General features: G+C 36.2%; 1 protein-coding gene across 1 annotated transcript in view; it reads right to left on the minus strand.

The window, feature by feature from the left end:
• Window positions 1–14,629, minus strand: part of tmem164 (transmembrane protein 164) — a 64,602-nt gene that overhangs the window by 3,096 nt on the left and 46,877 nt on the right. The window contains exons 3-5 of the mRNA XM_079847044.1: window positions 8,597–8,663; window positions 7,344–7,422; window positions 3,013–3,113 (exon numbers count right to left, since the gene is read on the minus strand). Of these exons, the coding sequence (XP_079703170.1) occupies window positions 3,013–3,113; window positions 7,344–7,422; window positions 8,597–8,663 (247 nt within the window). The remainder of the gene's footprint in view (window positions 1–3,012; window positions 3,114–7,343; window positions 7,423–8,596; window positions 8,664–14,629) is intronic.

The raw sequence follows: 14,629 nt of genomic DNA on the forward strand, positions 1-14,629 counted from the left end.
TGGAGAGCACAGAAAAAGCAACAGAAACAACGACATAACTTTCTGCACCAACTTCTGAGACTTCTTTTCAGATTATCCAGATCTTCTGCACAGACTTCAGAACATTCACCTTCAAGGCTTCTTTCCTCTGCATGTTAAAGACAAGAAGCTTGTCTGTGCTCCAGAAGTTCAGCGTTCCTCAGTCTTATTGTTTAAATGGAGTCCAGCTCCTTTATTTCCGTTGCAATGCGACCCAGCACAACCGGTGGAAGACATCACCGGACTCACTTATCACATGTCCAAGCGGAATGCAAATAACACTAATGCCAAGGTCGCTGGAAAGAGGTTTGGTATAAATTTCATACCACCTGTGAGACCCACTAAATTCTGGATCCTGGTGTGAGAAACTGCTAAGGGTTTGTGGTCTGCACAGCACCATTCATTCAGCAAAGGCAAGTAACATATGATACATACATGTAGAATATATATACACTCACCTAAAGGATTATTAGGAACACCTGTTCAATTTCTCATTAATGCAATTATCTAATCAACCAATCACATGGCAGTTGCTTCAATGCATTTAGGGGTGTGGTCCTGGTCAAGACAATCTCCTGAACTCCAAACTGAATGTCAGAATGGGAAAGAAAGGTGATTTAAGCAATTTTGAGCGTGGCATGGTTGTTGGTGCCAGACGGGCCGGTCTGAGTATTTCACAATCTGCTCAGTTACTGGGATTTTCACGCACAACCATTTCTAGGGTTTACAAAGAATGGTGTGAAAAGGGAAAAACATCCAGTATGCGGCAGTCCTGTGGGCGAAAATGCCTTGTTGATGCTAGAGGTCAGAGGAGAATGGGCTGACTTATTCAAGCTGATAGAAGAGCAACTTTGACTGAAATAACCACTCGTTACAACCGAGGTATGCAGCAAAGCATTTGTGAAGCCACAACACGCACAACCTTGAGGCGGATGGGCTACAACAGCAGAAGACCCCACCGGGTACCACTCATCTCCACTACAAATAGGAAAAAGAGGCTACAATTTGCACGAGCTCACCAAAATTGGACAGTTGAAGACTGGAAAAATGTTGCCTGGTCTGATGAGTCTCGATTTCTGTTGAGACATTCAGATGGTAGAGTCAGAATTTGGCGTAAACAGAATGAGAACATGGATCCATCATGCCTTGTTACCACTGTGCAGGCTGGTGGTGGTGGTGTAATGGTGTGGGGGATGTTTTCTTGGCACACTTTAGGCCCCTTAGTGCCAATTGGGCATCGTTTAAATGCCACGGCCTACTTGAGCATTGTTTCTGACCATGTCCATCCCTTTATGACCACCATGTACCCATCCTCTGATGGCTACTTCCAGCAGGATAATGCACCATGTCACAAAGCTCGAATCATTTCAAATTGGTTTCTTGAACATGACAATGAGTTCACTGTACTAAAATGGCCACCACAGTCACCAGTCTCAACCGAATAGAGCATCTTTGGGATGTGGTGGAACGGGAGCTTCGTGCCCTGGATGTGCATCCCACAAATCTCCATCAACTGCAAGATGCTATCCTATCAATATGGGCCAACATTTCTAAAGAATGCTTTCAGCACCTTGTTGAATCAATGCAACGTAGAATTAAGGCAGTTCTGAAGGCGAAAGGGGGTCAAACACAGTATTAGTATGGTGTTCCTAATAATCCTTTAGGTGAGTGTATATATATATATATATATATATATATATATATATATATATATATATTTATTTTTTATTTTTTTTTTTTTAATTCTTAAGATAATTCTTTATCTTGAAATGTGAATCTGTAAGAATCTGTCACATGATCCTTCAGAAATCCTTCTAATATGCTGATTAGGTGCTCAATAAACATTTCTTATTGAAAACTGTTTTTGCTGCTTAATATTTTTGTGCAAACCATGAAGTGTGGGGTAAGATTTAAAAAGAAAGAAAGAAAACAATTAAACCCTTTTGTTCAGCATGGATGCATTAAATTGATTAAAAGAGACAAACAGCAAAACATTTTTTTAACATTGATAATAATGAAAAAACAATAACTGAGCGCTAATTATAATTTATAACGAAGCACAAAATCAGCATTTCAGAATGATTTCTGAAGGAATAGCTAGTTATTTTAAATTGTCACAATATTGATTTGATCAAATAATGCAGCCTTGGTGAGCATAAGAGACATGTCTTTTAAAGACATTTTTTTTAATTACTCGAACATTTTGACAGGTAGTGTAATGGTGACAGCAAACATTCACCTTTCTGTGTCCAAATAATCAAGCAGCTTTGAGTGAGACCATAGAAACCTGCTGTCACAGCACTCAACAACATGTGTTCTTTGTACAGTGGGCAACTGTCACCAGGAACAGCCATAAAAATATTTAAGAACATATACTGGAAGTCATTAGCTGATAGTTGATCACCTTGCTTCCTGTGCAAGATACTTTAGTAATGAAGGCTATATTCAGACATACTATACTAACAACATACTGTACTAGTTACTACTGTCACATATATAGTATGTATGTAAATTATGCAAATTGTCATTCATAAAATACTAAGATAATCTACTACGTTTATTAAAATGAACAATAAACAACAGAGCATACTGAATTGAATATTGTGTCCCACAATGCATCTGACTTGATATTCCACTTGAAGTGATGAATTGACATGTTATTTGATTAGACGGCCAGAAGTTGACACTTTTACACAATATTGGATTAAAAATGCTAAATAACCACTTGCTGAATTAGACACATAATGTGATGAGGTCATTGACATTTTTCCACAACATTCCACTACATTGTCACACTGTTTCACTGACTTAGACACACTGCATGCTTCCCACTGTTTTTATGTAAGGCAAGTATTCAGTAAGTAGTAAGATAGTATTCCAGATTTTACAAAAGCTACCATACAACTCTTTGTATTTCTGCCATTCAAAGATAAGGCAGAAACAGTAAGAGTAGTATGCTATTCTGGATTCAGCAATAGCAATTGATTGTCGTACCATTCCAAGGCCCTGGAGGAATACAAAGTGGTAGAGGAAGAGGATTCCTGAGGACAGCAGCGCCCACCACATGTCACCCAGCGGCTCTGGCTTATACACACCTGACAAACAAGACACATGACACAGACGTTAAAATGCATGTAAAGTCCAGGGGCCGGTTGCACCAACTGTGTGTAAGTTACAACTTAGCTTAGTTTTGATGTAAATGGGCACTAAGATACAACTTACGCACTACTAAATAATTTTGCTTTGCACCGTTAAACTTAGTTGAAGTGTAACTCTATGTATAAACTAAATATTTACGGAAGCCTCCGATCAGGAATAATGGTTGAGATAAAATAGCAGACAGATTGAACTGCATTTATAAGCTCTTCTTTTACCTGACAGACTTCAATTCTTTAGAAATATATATGATAATGCTGATATTTACATTCGCTTACATTTTAGGAGAGAGAACAATATATGAATATATTGTTCAATATACTTTGTTAGCGGCTCCTCAACACGAACCCATCCTACAGCGTCGCTGTGTGCATCTGTCCCATCGGTCCGTGTTGTGCATGTTAAATAAAATCATTCATAATCAATAAATGTTGTTTCTTATGTTTTTTTTTTTGTATCAGTACTTATTTATTTTTCCTTAATAATAATAATAATAATTTCATTTCAAATACAGTTTCTAAATGTTATTTACATATAAAAACACTTGAACACTTAAGTATTAAGTATTGTATGTAACGGAAACGTATTTTTACTGTTAGTTAAGTGAGGCAAAAGAAGTTAGAAAGAAGGATAAACTGAAATTCCTAACATTTAGACAACTTCTGCTCACATATTTTAAGGCTTCTATTGGATCAGAGGCTAAACGTCATATTATGCAACTACGCATTACTTAACGGAGAGTTTACGACCTACTAGCTACGTTCTGCCTTATGAACAAATGGTGCAACGGAATTAAGCAGAGTTAGATACAAACTAGCTAGTATTTACTAAGCCTCTAGTGCGGACTTTATGTTCCAATTTAAAGGGTTAGTTCAGCCAAAAAATTTTAATTCTGTAAGTAATTACTCACCCTCATGTTCCAACCCCGTAAGACTTTCGTTCATCTTCTTCGGAACACAAATTAAGATATTTTTGATTAAATCTGAGAGCTGTCTCACTCCTCCATAGGTTTCTCTGTAATTGAAACTTGCCAGCCCAGAAAGTTAGTAAAGACAATGTTTAAAATAGTCCAAGTGACTACAGTGGCTCAGCCATAAGTTTATCAAGCGAAAATGAGAAGAAAATGAATAGTTGAATAAAGTCGTTATTTTTGTTTGTTTTTTTGCACACAAAAAGTATTCTTGTCACTTGATAAACTTATGGTTGAGCCACTGTAGTCACTTGGACTATTTTAAACATTGTCTTTACTAACTTTCTGGGCCGGCAAGTTTCAATTACAGAGAAGCCTATGGAGGAGTGAGACAGCTCTCAGATTTAATCAAAATGATCTTAATTTGTGTTCCGAAGAAGATGAATGAAAGTCTTACGGGGTTGGAACAACATGAGGGTGAGTAATTACTGACAGAATTTTTTTTTTTGGGTGAACTAACCCTTTAAGAAAGAACTTACGAATAGCTGGTGCAACCCTACCCAGGACTCTCCAAGTCAGAGTAGTATGTTTAGTGCTGGATCACCGATTTATTTTCATGAACTGAAGAAATATTCTGGGTTCAGTAGTACACGTTACCAAGAACCAAATCTGTTACCACACAGAATTTCAACTTCAAGTCCTTCAAAAATAACAAAAAGATGTATAGGGTATGATGGTAATAATTACTGTTTTATTTTGAAGTGAAAAGTTAAAGTGTGGTTCATTCCCCGATAGAATTGGGCAAGAAGGCCCACAGTGACATGTTTTCATCATTATATTTAATAATTATTAAAATTCAGGGAATTATTATATAATATTTCCATAAATTACAACTGTATCTCATATATTATTCATCATAACCTACAGTCCAACTAAATAGGATATCATAATAGTAGTAGACTATTCTGATTGAATGATACTATCAACTAAAAATATAGGCCTTTAGCCTATATAGTGTAATTCAGAAGAATCTCTTAGACTAAGATTGTGTTATTTGATATATCTCATTATTCAACTAAATATATATGTAATACTTTTAATTAATGATATCCTTTTATCAGTTATCAATCCTTCTTTCACATAAAGCATTGATTTCCCAGAAACTGTGGAGCTGTAGTTGTCCTGTCTGAACATTAGGAGACACTACAGGTTTGCTTATTTCTCTCTGAGCGTCAATGCTTCACTCATGTATCTTTTACTCTGGGCACATGAAGTGCCATTCTGACATCAACATTTCAAAATGGTCATATCAGTTAAATTTACATTTATTCATTTAGCAGACACTTTTATAAAAATAAATAAATTAATCTTAAATAGGCAATAAACATGAGAAACGCTAGTAATACAACGTTTTAGCCATCGTTCAGGATAGTACAAGCTAGAATAAGGGAGGGATTAAGAAATAGTGAGAGCATAGACAAAGGAATAGTGAAAGAGGTAGTAAAATAGAATAGGTTTTTTAGGAGGCTACAGTTAAGTGCTCACGAGTTTAGAGACGAGTTTTCAGCTGTTTCCTCAAAACTGTGGCAAAGATCTGCAGTTGGTAGAGCTCTATAAATAACGTGCTACTGATTTCAATAGTATTTGCATTGCTAATTTTTCACCTGATAGGCACCGACTTTCAGCTACTTTCAGCATTTGAAGCTAAAATGACATTGTGGTGCACATGTGGACAATGGAAGATATAATCATGTGGGGTAAAAGGGTCCAGGGGTGTATTCCAGAAAGCAAGGTTATTTTACCGTCAAACATACCCAACCAAATTGATTCAACCAAACCTTGCTTACTCAAGGTACAGTATGCTGGTTCCAAAAACGCACCCGGGAGTAAGTTCATCCAACTCAGAATATGTTCATGGTTAACACACCAGACATTCTCAATAGAGCGACGAATCACCATGGAAACGGACGCTAAGAAAAGGCATGCCATACTACTACTTTTGTTAAATGCTGATTTACTTAAATGCATATTACCACCTATTTTGTGCATTTTATTTTGTGCACCACCTATGATTGTTCCAATCCAATCTGTCTGCTGACCTGTAATGCTGCCTGAATCATAATCATACACTGTTCGTTCATTGGGCAGAGGAGAACTGGCCCCCGACTGAGCCTGAGTTCTCCCAAGGTTTCTTTTCTCCATCCTGCAACCTGATGGAGTTTTGGTTCCTTGCCACTGTGACCTTTTTCCACCTTTGTTGCCATTGGCTTTCGGCTTGCTTAATTGGGGACATTAAATTTAACATTTAATTTAATATTCAACAATATTATTGATCTGCCTGCACTGACACCATTATATGAGAACTGAACTAAGCTGGACGATGACATCACGGTTTTCTCTAAAGCGGCTATATATATATATAAATTAACTAAATTAAAAACTTTTTTACAACAGAAATGAAACCGAACTTAAGCTGGACTGTGATGCTATTTTCTTCTGGAAACAAACTTTGTTGCATTTTATTTACAATCTGTATTGTAAAAAGCGCTATATAAATAAATGACTTGACGACCTATTTGGTGGTTGTGCGATCATTTTTCAATCTTTTCGTTTAATAATCTTTAATCACTGTGAATAAGAACTATATTGTTTGTTTGATGCTAATTATATAATAAAAAGAAAGACTGTTTAAACTAAATACAGTCTGGGCTGTATAAGTTTATTTTTTGTTTAGACATTTTGCTTCCACATTGCTTCAAAGGTAAGATATATCATATATCAGATCATATCATATATGTCTTTTATTATAGAAATACATTTTAGCATAGAAAAATAAAATAAAAAACAAAACAACTGAATTCAGATCAACGATGTGTGAGATGAGAATTATATAGCTATATATTATAATAAAATTATCATTACCTTGTTTAAATAGCACTTTATATATCAATATAACTATATATATATATAATATTGTGCACAATCTGTTACGCCCACTGGAGCCTCATCAATAGATCACGCATGTGCTGAACACCTCTGAAGTAAACTAACCCTGGAACATGAGCTGCTCCGGAGCAGGTTATGTTCAGAGAGTAAGTTGCTAAGGCTACTTACATACCCTGAAAGCTACCTCCATTTTTTGGAACCGAAAGTTGAGGTTATCCGATTACTTGCCCTTAGACACACCTGGGTATGTCACATAACCTGCTTTCTGGAATACCTCCCAGGACTACTGTTTGACCTAACTTCAGAAACTCACCTCCTTTTCTGAAGAGGTAGACAGGCACAAGATACAGCATGGAGTGTTGAATATAATAGATCTCCTTTTCAAATGGAAGCTGTGATGGGTGAAGAAAGTATGTTTAGATAACAAAAACATATCATATTTGGTGTCAGCATGTTTCACTATTACTACTGTATATGCTTATGCAATAAGCATCTAAACAAACGGCTAAACCATTAAAAATATAGTATTGATGCAAGCAGTGATGACGGGCTCGAGCACTAGGGTGCCATCGCCACCTGGCGGCTCTAGGAAAACAATAAAAGTCAGGTAAAAAAAAAACCACTTCCTGCTACCATTTGGTAGTACTATGACCTTAGCCTACAATAGCCACAAACATGTGATTAGCCCCCATCAACATACAACATACAGCACAATTTAACCTATTTAACAATTTAACCTGTAGGTAGTCACCAAAATAACCATCACCACCTCCACAAGACAGTGGCAGTAAATACACACAATTCCATCTCTCTGACTACTGTCACGGTGAAATATTACAGTGGTGGAAGTGCTTGAAGTGTGCTTACTTTTTACTGTACAGTGCCCAAAAGATCTGAAGAACTTAATGTGAGGATAGAAACTATGAGTAAAGACTCTGGATAGTGTTGCACCCCTCTGTTTGAAGAAAGTTAAAGAGAAACCCCCCACACATTGGTACAAATTCACACTCATGCTCTTAAGAAAGCAGGTGGAAGATTACAAATTTAGAGGTATTTCAAGGGGCATGTTTCCAGCTACAGAAAGGCCCGGAAAACGGCGAGATCTGCATATTTCAGAAAGCTCATAAAAAATAACAAAGACAATCTCAGGAATTTAATACAGTAGCCAGATTGTCAAAAAACAAATCTTAAACTGAACAAGACTCTTCCTCACAGCACAGTAGTGTAATGCCTTGTTCACAACTTGTTCAACAATAAAATTAAGACAAGCAGACAGAATTTTAGCATCTCTGAAAATTTTGTCACATAGTATCTCCAGCGAACAGCTTCAGTCATTTGATGCTATAGGACAGCTTGCCTTAGTGGATAACCTTTATCCACTAAGCTACTGAAAGAGTTGTTACCTGTAATCTCAGAACATCACTACACAACGTCATCATGCTACAGTCTACAGTGAGGAATACTTAACAACTGAAGTGTTTTCAACCACTACTATAGTGTAATTTTAATCAAGTAACTTGGTAACTTTATTTAATAACTTTACTTTATTATAATGAATATACTCACCAGTCTAGTGTTGACTACTGGGAAGAGAAGAGCTAGAAGGGCTCCATTCAGCATGTGAACCTGAAGTCTTCAAAACAGAAAAGATTGTTAAAAATCACAGTAGAAAGCTCACAGCAACACTATATCTACACTACAGGATCACACAGTTCTAAATATCAACCAAACAAGGGGAAAAAGTGACATAAACTGACAAAGAAATATCATTAAACTGACAATATCAGAAATGTCATTCAAAACCTGAGGCTATGATAGGCCAGAAGCAATTGCAACACAAAAATTACTTCATCACAAACAAACCTATTTATATACTTTGACATACATATGGCTTGCCATTACCAGCACAGTTATGCTGCCTTGAAGCAGCAAAATATATGGCGTGCATAGAGAAGGCAATAAATAATAAAAAATACAAAAAGATATTCAGGATGGTGGTATGAAACAGGAAATGATTGATAGATAGATTACTCTAGAACCAGAAAGAAAAATTCCTGATTTTAGACATAGGTGACAAAAAACAAATACATTATATCTTGACTACAGGTTTAAAAACCTCAGGAACCTAAGGAAATGAAACCGCGTTACATGGGTTAAACCTCAGGAAACATTGCACCTTATAAAAACAAAACAGGCCCATTTTATTCAAGACACATTGCACGGTGACATCAACATGCACTTATTCTTACAATCATCACCCGAATGTCCACCATGTTTCCTGTTTCCCACCATGAACTTAAAATTAAGTTCTTTTCAAATTTCTTCTACAGTTCTCATGAAACGAAATTAATTTCAAGCACAAATTTGACAAGAACAAAGTGGGAATTATTAGCAACATCAACATAACATTAAAGCTAATGTGTTCTGTTATTTAAGAAAACTTAAACAAACCCATAATGTTTTCAATAATTACATTAAACTAACCGAATCACAGGCTATCATTGATAAAGTGCAGCCAAACTGAACTCTTTGCGCATGAAGATGATTTTTGATGGACTTCTAAGGCAGCATAACAGTTTAATGATCAATCCCAAAATAGACAGACCTTTTGTGATAATTAAGCAAATATTTAAATATTTCTCCAGCCCCACAGTGCTACCCTAAACCCCAACCTTTACACGCCTCAGGAGTACACATTAATAATGCTGAATCAAACAGTATTCAGGGCTCGCAGCCCGACGTCCTGGGGCTATTGTGTTTTCCACTCGGGGAGGTTGCTAATACAATGATAAATCAGATACATGTACAATAACAATTTTAGTAAAAAAATAACATTACGATGTCTAGAAACAAAAACATCTGAATGGTAACAAGCGCTACATAAATAAAGGTGACTTGACCATAATATATTCTGCTATATAAACAGCATAAAATAATTACAGCACCATTTACTTGCCTCAAAAAAGTCTGGAATTGTTGTTATTATTATTATTTGCTACACTTCAATATGTGAATCATTCCATCAGAAAATAACGTTGTCAGACTTTAAAACAACGGAGCTGCGCACTTCAGTTGATATCTCCGATTCAGAATCTGACACAGACTGATTCATGTACCATTCTGGTCACAAAAATTTCAGTTCACTTAGAACCAGATGCACATTTGTATTGATGATTCTAATTTGAACATAGTATATCCAATTGTTGATATTTTGTGTTTTGAAAAAGTTTTTGATTGATGTTTTGACTCCTAACCAATTTTCTACATTAAAAATTGTCTTTTTATTTTGGCTAGTAAAATTCATTTCGGGCTACCAAAATCTGAAGAGTGCCTGCCCGAAGGGCTACCAGCGATTTTGAAATTTTGCAAGCCCTGGTATTTATCATTATTTCACACATAAAAAGAGAACACTAATACAGTACATATTCAGTAACGCCTGCTTCCATTTATTTGTGATCACAGGAATGCACAAAACAACTCTATTAAGACTTAAGTCCAAAGGCTTACATATTTAGAAAAATATTGATAAAATACCATAGGTTTACATCACATTTCTTTAGAAAGAATGATAATTTCTACTAATTTTCTAATAGATCTAAGGAAGTTTGAGTGATCTCTCCCGTATAACTAATACTGTTATCCTTGCAATCAGAGCAACAGAGGAAGCTCACAGACAGAAAACAAGAAGTTAACCAGAGTATGTGTAATTTATGACATATGCGTAGGGCTGGGTATCGTTCAAAAAATTTCGATACCAATACCGATACCGATACCTTGATTTCAATACCGGTTCCTGAACGATACTTTTTTCGATACCAATTTTATGAAATCCATTTTAACAAGATTACATAACACATTACCTCAGAAAAACTTTGGTTTTATTTTTTCAGTTTGACTCATGCTCCTTAGCCAGTGCACAAAGGAACAAAAAAAGCACAAAGGAACAAAATATTCCTTATACATATACATAAGGAACAACATATTTTTTTATAAAGAGGCTCATGCTCACCAAAGCTGAATTTGTTTGATCAAAAATACAGCAAAACTTGTAATATTGTGGAATAGTATTACAATTTAAAATCTTATTTGAATATATTTCAAAATGTAATTTATTCCTGTGATGTCAAAGCTGAATTTTCAAAATCATTACTTCAGTGTCACAGGATCCTTCAGAAATATGAAAACAGTTTTTGGAAACTATGATACATTTTTTCATGATTCTTTGATGAATAAAAATTTCAAAAGAACAGCATTTATTTGAAACAGAAATCTTTTGTAACATTACACGTTTTAAGGTCATTTTTGATCACTTTAATGCTTACTGAAAAAAAAATTGACCAACCAACACATTTTTGAACGGCAGTAGGTCATTATTGCAATATAAACACGGTCAGAGTGATCAACAAGGTATCTCTTCATTTACCAGTCAAAGACGGAGCCACTTTCTGCTCTTATGTTTACTCCGTGCACTGTCAAGTGCTTCATCATATCTGTCGAGGTCAGGGGCGTAGCAACCGGGGGGGACGGGGGGGACACGTCCCCCTCACTTTTAGAAACATTTTTTTTTGACCCAGCGCCACTATTTCCGCCCGTGTTCTCTGATTTGTTACTTAGACTTGAGTGAACTAACATTCAGCCAATCACAGCGCGAATCATCTCTTGGGCGTGTCTGCCATGAGCTTCAAATCTCTTGTTGCTTGCTCTTGCGAATTTTCGTTCGTTGTTTAGTCACTTTGCTGTTTGGCCGTCTGGGGTAAAATGAACCCCAGAAAAAAGCAGAGGACATTATATCCTTTTATATCCATTATATCCTTTATGTCACGATGACATGAATCACGCGTAAAGTTTCCTTGTTGATTTAACCAACTGTAACGCAGTAAGACCGTCTATGAGTAAAACGTGTAAGACAACAGAACGCGTATGGACCTCGTCACGTCGCGCCTGATTGTGCCGAGTGTGTGTTAAATGCTCTCCTACTTGTCGCTTTGGATAAAAGCATCTGCTAAATGAGACATAACAGATTATTCCCATCAGGTAACTTACGCAATGTAAGACGTTGATATTTGGTTAAATTTCGGTTGCGACGTCGGGTGACCAAAATAATATTAAAACTTTGTAAATACATTGATTTAGGTTTTATTGATAGCCTATATTTAAATAAAATGTCTGTTGTATAAAATTAGGGGGAAAATGCCCTTTATAAAGGTACAAAAAATGAGTGTTTTCAAACAGTGATGTAATGAAACATTGACAATTTAAGTTTGAAGGGAGTAAAGCTTCTGTTTATGCTATTAAGGAAATGTAATTTTGCCAAAAGAAGAACTTTTATTTTAAATAAATGTTCATTTTAAATCAGCCTCTTTCAGTGTGATATGTTACCATATTATCATGCTTAACACTAAGAATTTGAATAATTGTAATGTGATGATCAGATGCAGATATCTAAATCAAAGAATATGGGTGGTTGGCGGGTGGATTATTTATTTTTAACAGTGGATTCGGGTGACTAAAAGTGAACCAGATTAATGAATTTATCTTTAAAATGTACAAAATTTTCTTTCTCAGTGTTTCTCAGCGCACACTTTTGATCGACTTTTCCACATCTTTAGAGTATTGTGAGTGTGTGTGCTCGCGTCTCATTGAGTATGTGCGCGAGTTTGTGTGTGTGTGCTCGCGTCTCATATGAGTATGTGCGCGGACAGTTCCGCGCGTCTCGTGTGTGTAGAGTTTGCGTGTATGTGCGTGAGCGACTTTAGGCGTGTCGTTGTGCATTTCATATGTATTTGTTTGAGCACTGACGTTGACGAGTTAACCCCTTAGGTATCGAAATCTGGTACCGAAAAACAAGTCATTTTTCGATACTCGATACTACCGAGGCAATTCGGTCGGTACCTAAAAAGTATCGAACTCGGTACCCAGCCCTACATATGCGGATACAAAAGTCTAGTATCAACCAAGGCACAGGGAAGAAACAATTGAAACCAAACAAATACACGATTGTAATCATATGATTTGTCCAAGTTCTTAAAACAGTCTCTGGTATTTTGCATATGTGTATTTATTATGCAATGGTTAACATAAGTAGCCTTTAGCATAACATTTAAATATTTTTCTGCCATATTTGGTGAACAGAATCTCCATTGGATTGCAATAGGAAGTTATTTCAGACACTGGCTGGTGCTTTGGACCATGGCATTCAGCAGGTCAAAAACCCCTGGCCCCATTGGCTTGGAGGAACCACCCGAGGAGACTCGACCAAGCCCCGGAAGTGACCGTGGAAATGCGACTGGCACACACTAGCATGCTCGCCCGATAGTGGATAGTGGCTATTGACAATGGTCCGTTAGTCTAGTCTACTTATTTTGACGGCCTTTAATCAGAGTACAGAATGTATTGCATAAACCTACATAAACCTCACGTTCTGTTGTATCTCTACAAACTAACTTCAAATTGGTCACCTGTGAAAGATGTTAAAGCAAAATTAAAGATTGCAGCAGCATCCTTGAATAAATCAAACCCATAAATCAAAAGAAGGGTAGATTACCTGGGTAGAATACCTTAGACATCCATGATCAAGCATCATGAGGGACACAAAGAATCATCTGAGCGATTCTGCATTGAAAACTTCTGTGAGGGACACTTATTGTGTGTGTGTGTGTGTGTGTGTGTGTGTGTGTGTGTGTGTGTGTGTGTGTATGTGTATGTGTATGTGTATGTGTATGTGTATGTGTGTATGTGTATGTATATATGTATATATGTATATATGTATATATATATATATATATATATATATATATATATATATATATATATATACACATATATATATATACACATATATATATATACACATATATACACATACATACTGAATTTGGGGGTTATTTGAATGTACCTCTGATAGGAACTGACTGTCTTACGAAAAGTTTTGATGCCATTTTCTTTTCCTGTTTCCGTATAATGCATATTTAAGTAGTTTACAGTAAGTGCAGCGCTGCTTTGTGTACAGCCGCGGTAACCAAGGGAACACTATATCGCAGCTGCTCTATAAGTATTGTCAGAGAGTACATTTGCATTTTCATTCAGTCCATCTGCTGTTTTGTTTTTGTTTTGTGCAGGTATGTTTTATGCAGCATAATTCCACAAAGCTGAAAGTCCGGCCATTCTGTTTTTCCTTTAAATTTTGAAATTATACATTTCTCACACACATTCTCACACACATTCTCCTTTCACATACATACATTTCTACTCTCACACACACATACATTCTCCTTTCACATACATACATTTCTACTCTCAATCGCTTGTCCTTGTAAAAAATGCCACTCGGAATCAGCCATGAAAAATCATGATCAATGTATCCCTATAATTCAGTTAAATTACTAAATATTAAAGAAGTAATATTAGTCTCATTTCCACAATTCTTTACATTTTAATTTGGACTTTGGTTAAAACTATTTCTTGTAAAACCTCCTCCTTTGCAAATGCAAGCTGATGTCATGAACACTCGTTTACATGCAAATACACACAATAATCTGTCACCCGGCCTCGTTTACACTGCAGGTCTTGATGCCCAATTCTGATTTGTTGCCTTTATCC

The sequence above is a fragment of the Squalius cephalus genome (assembly GCF_949319135.1).
Source record: "Squalius cephalus genome assembly, chromosome: 17".
Lineage (NCBI taxonomy): Eukaryota > Metazoa > Chordata > Actinopteri > Cypriniformes > Leuciscidae > Squalius > Squalius cephalus.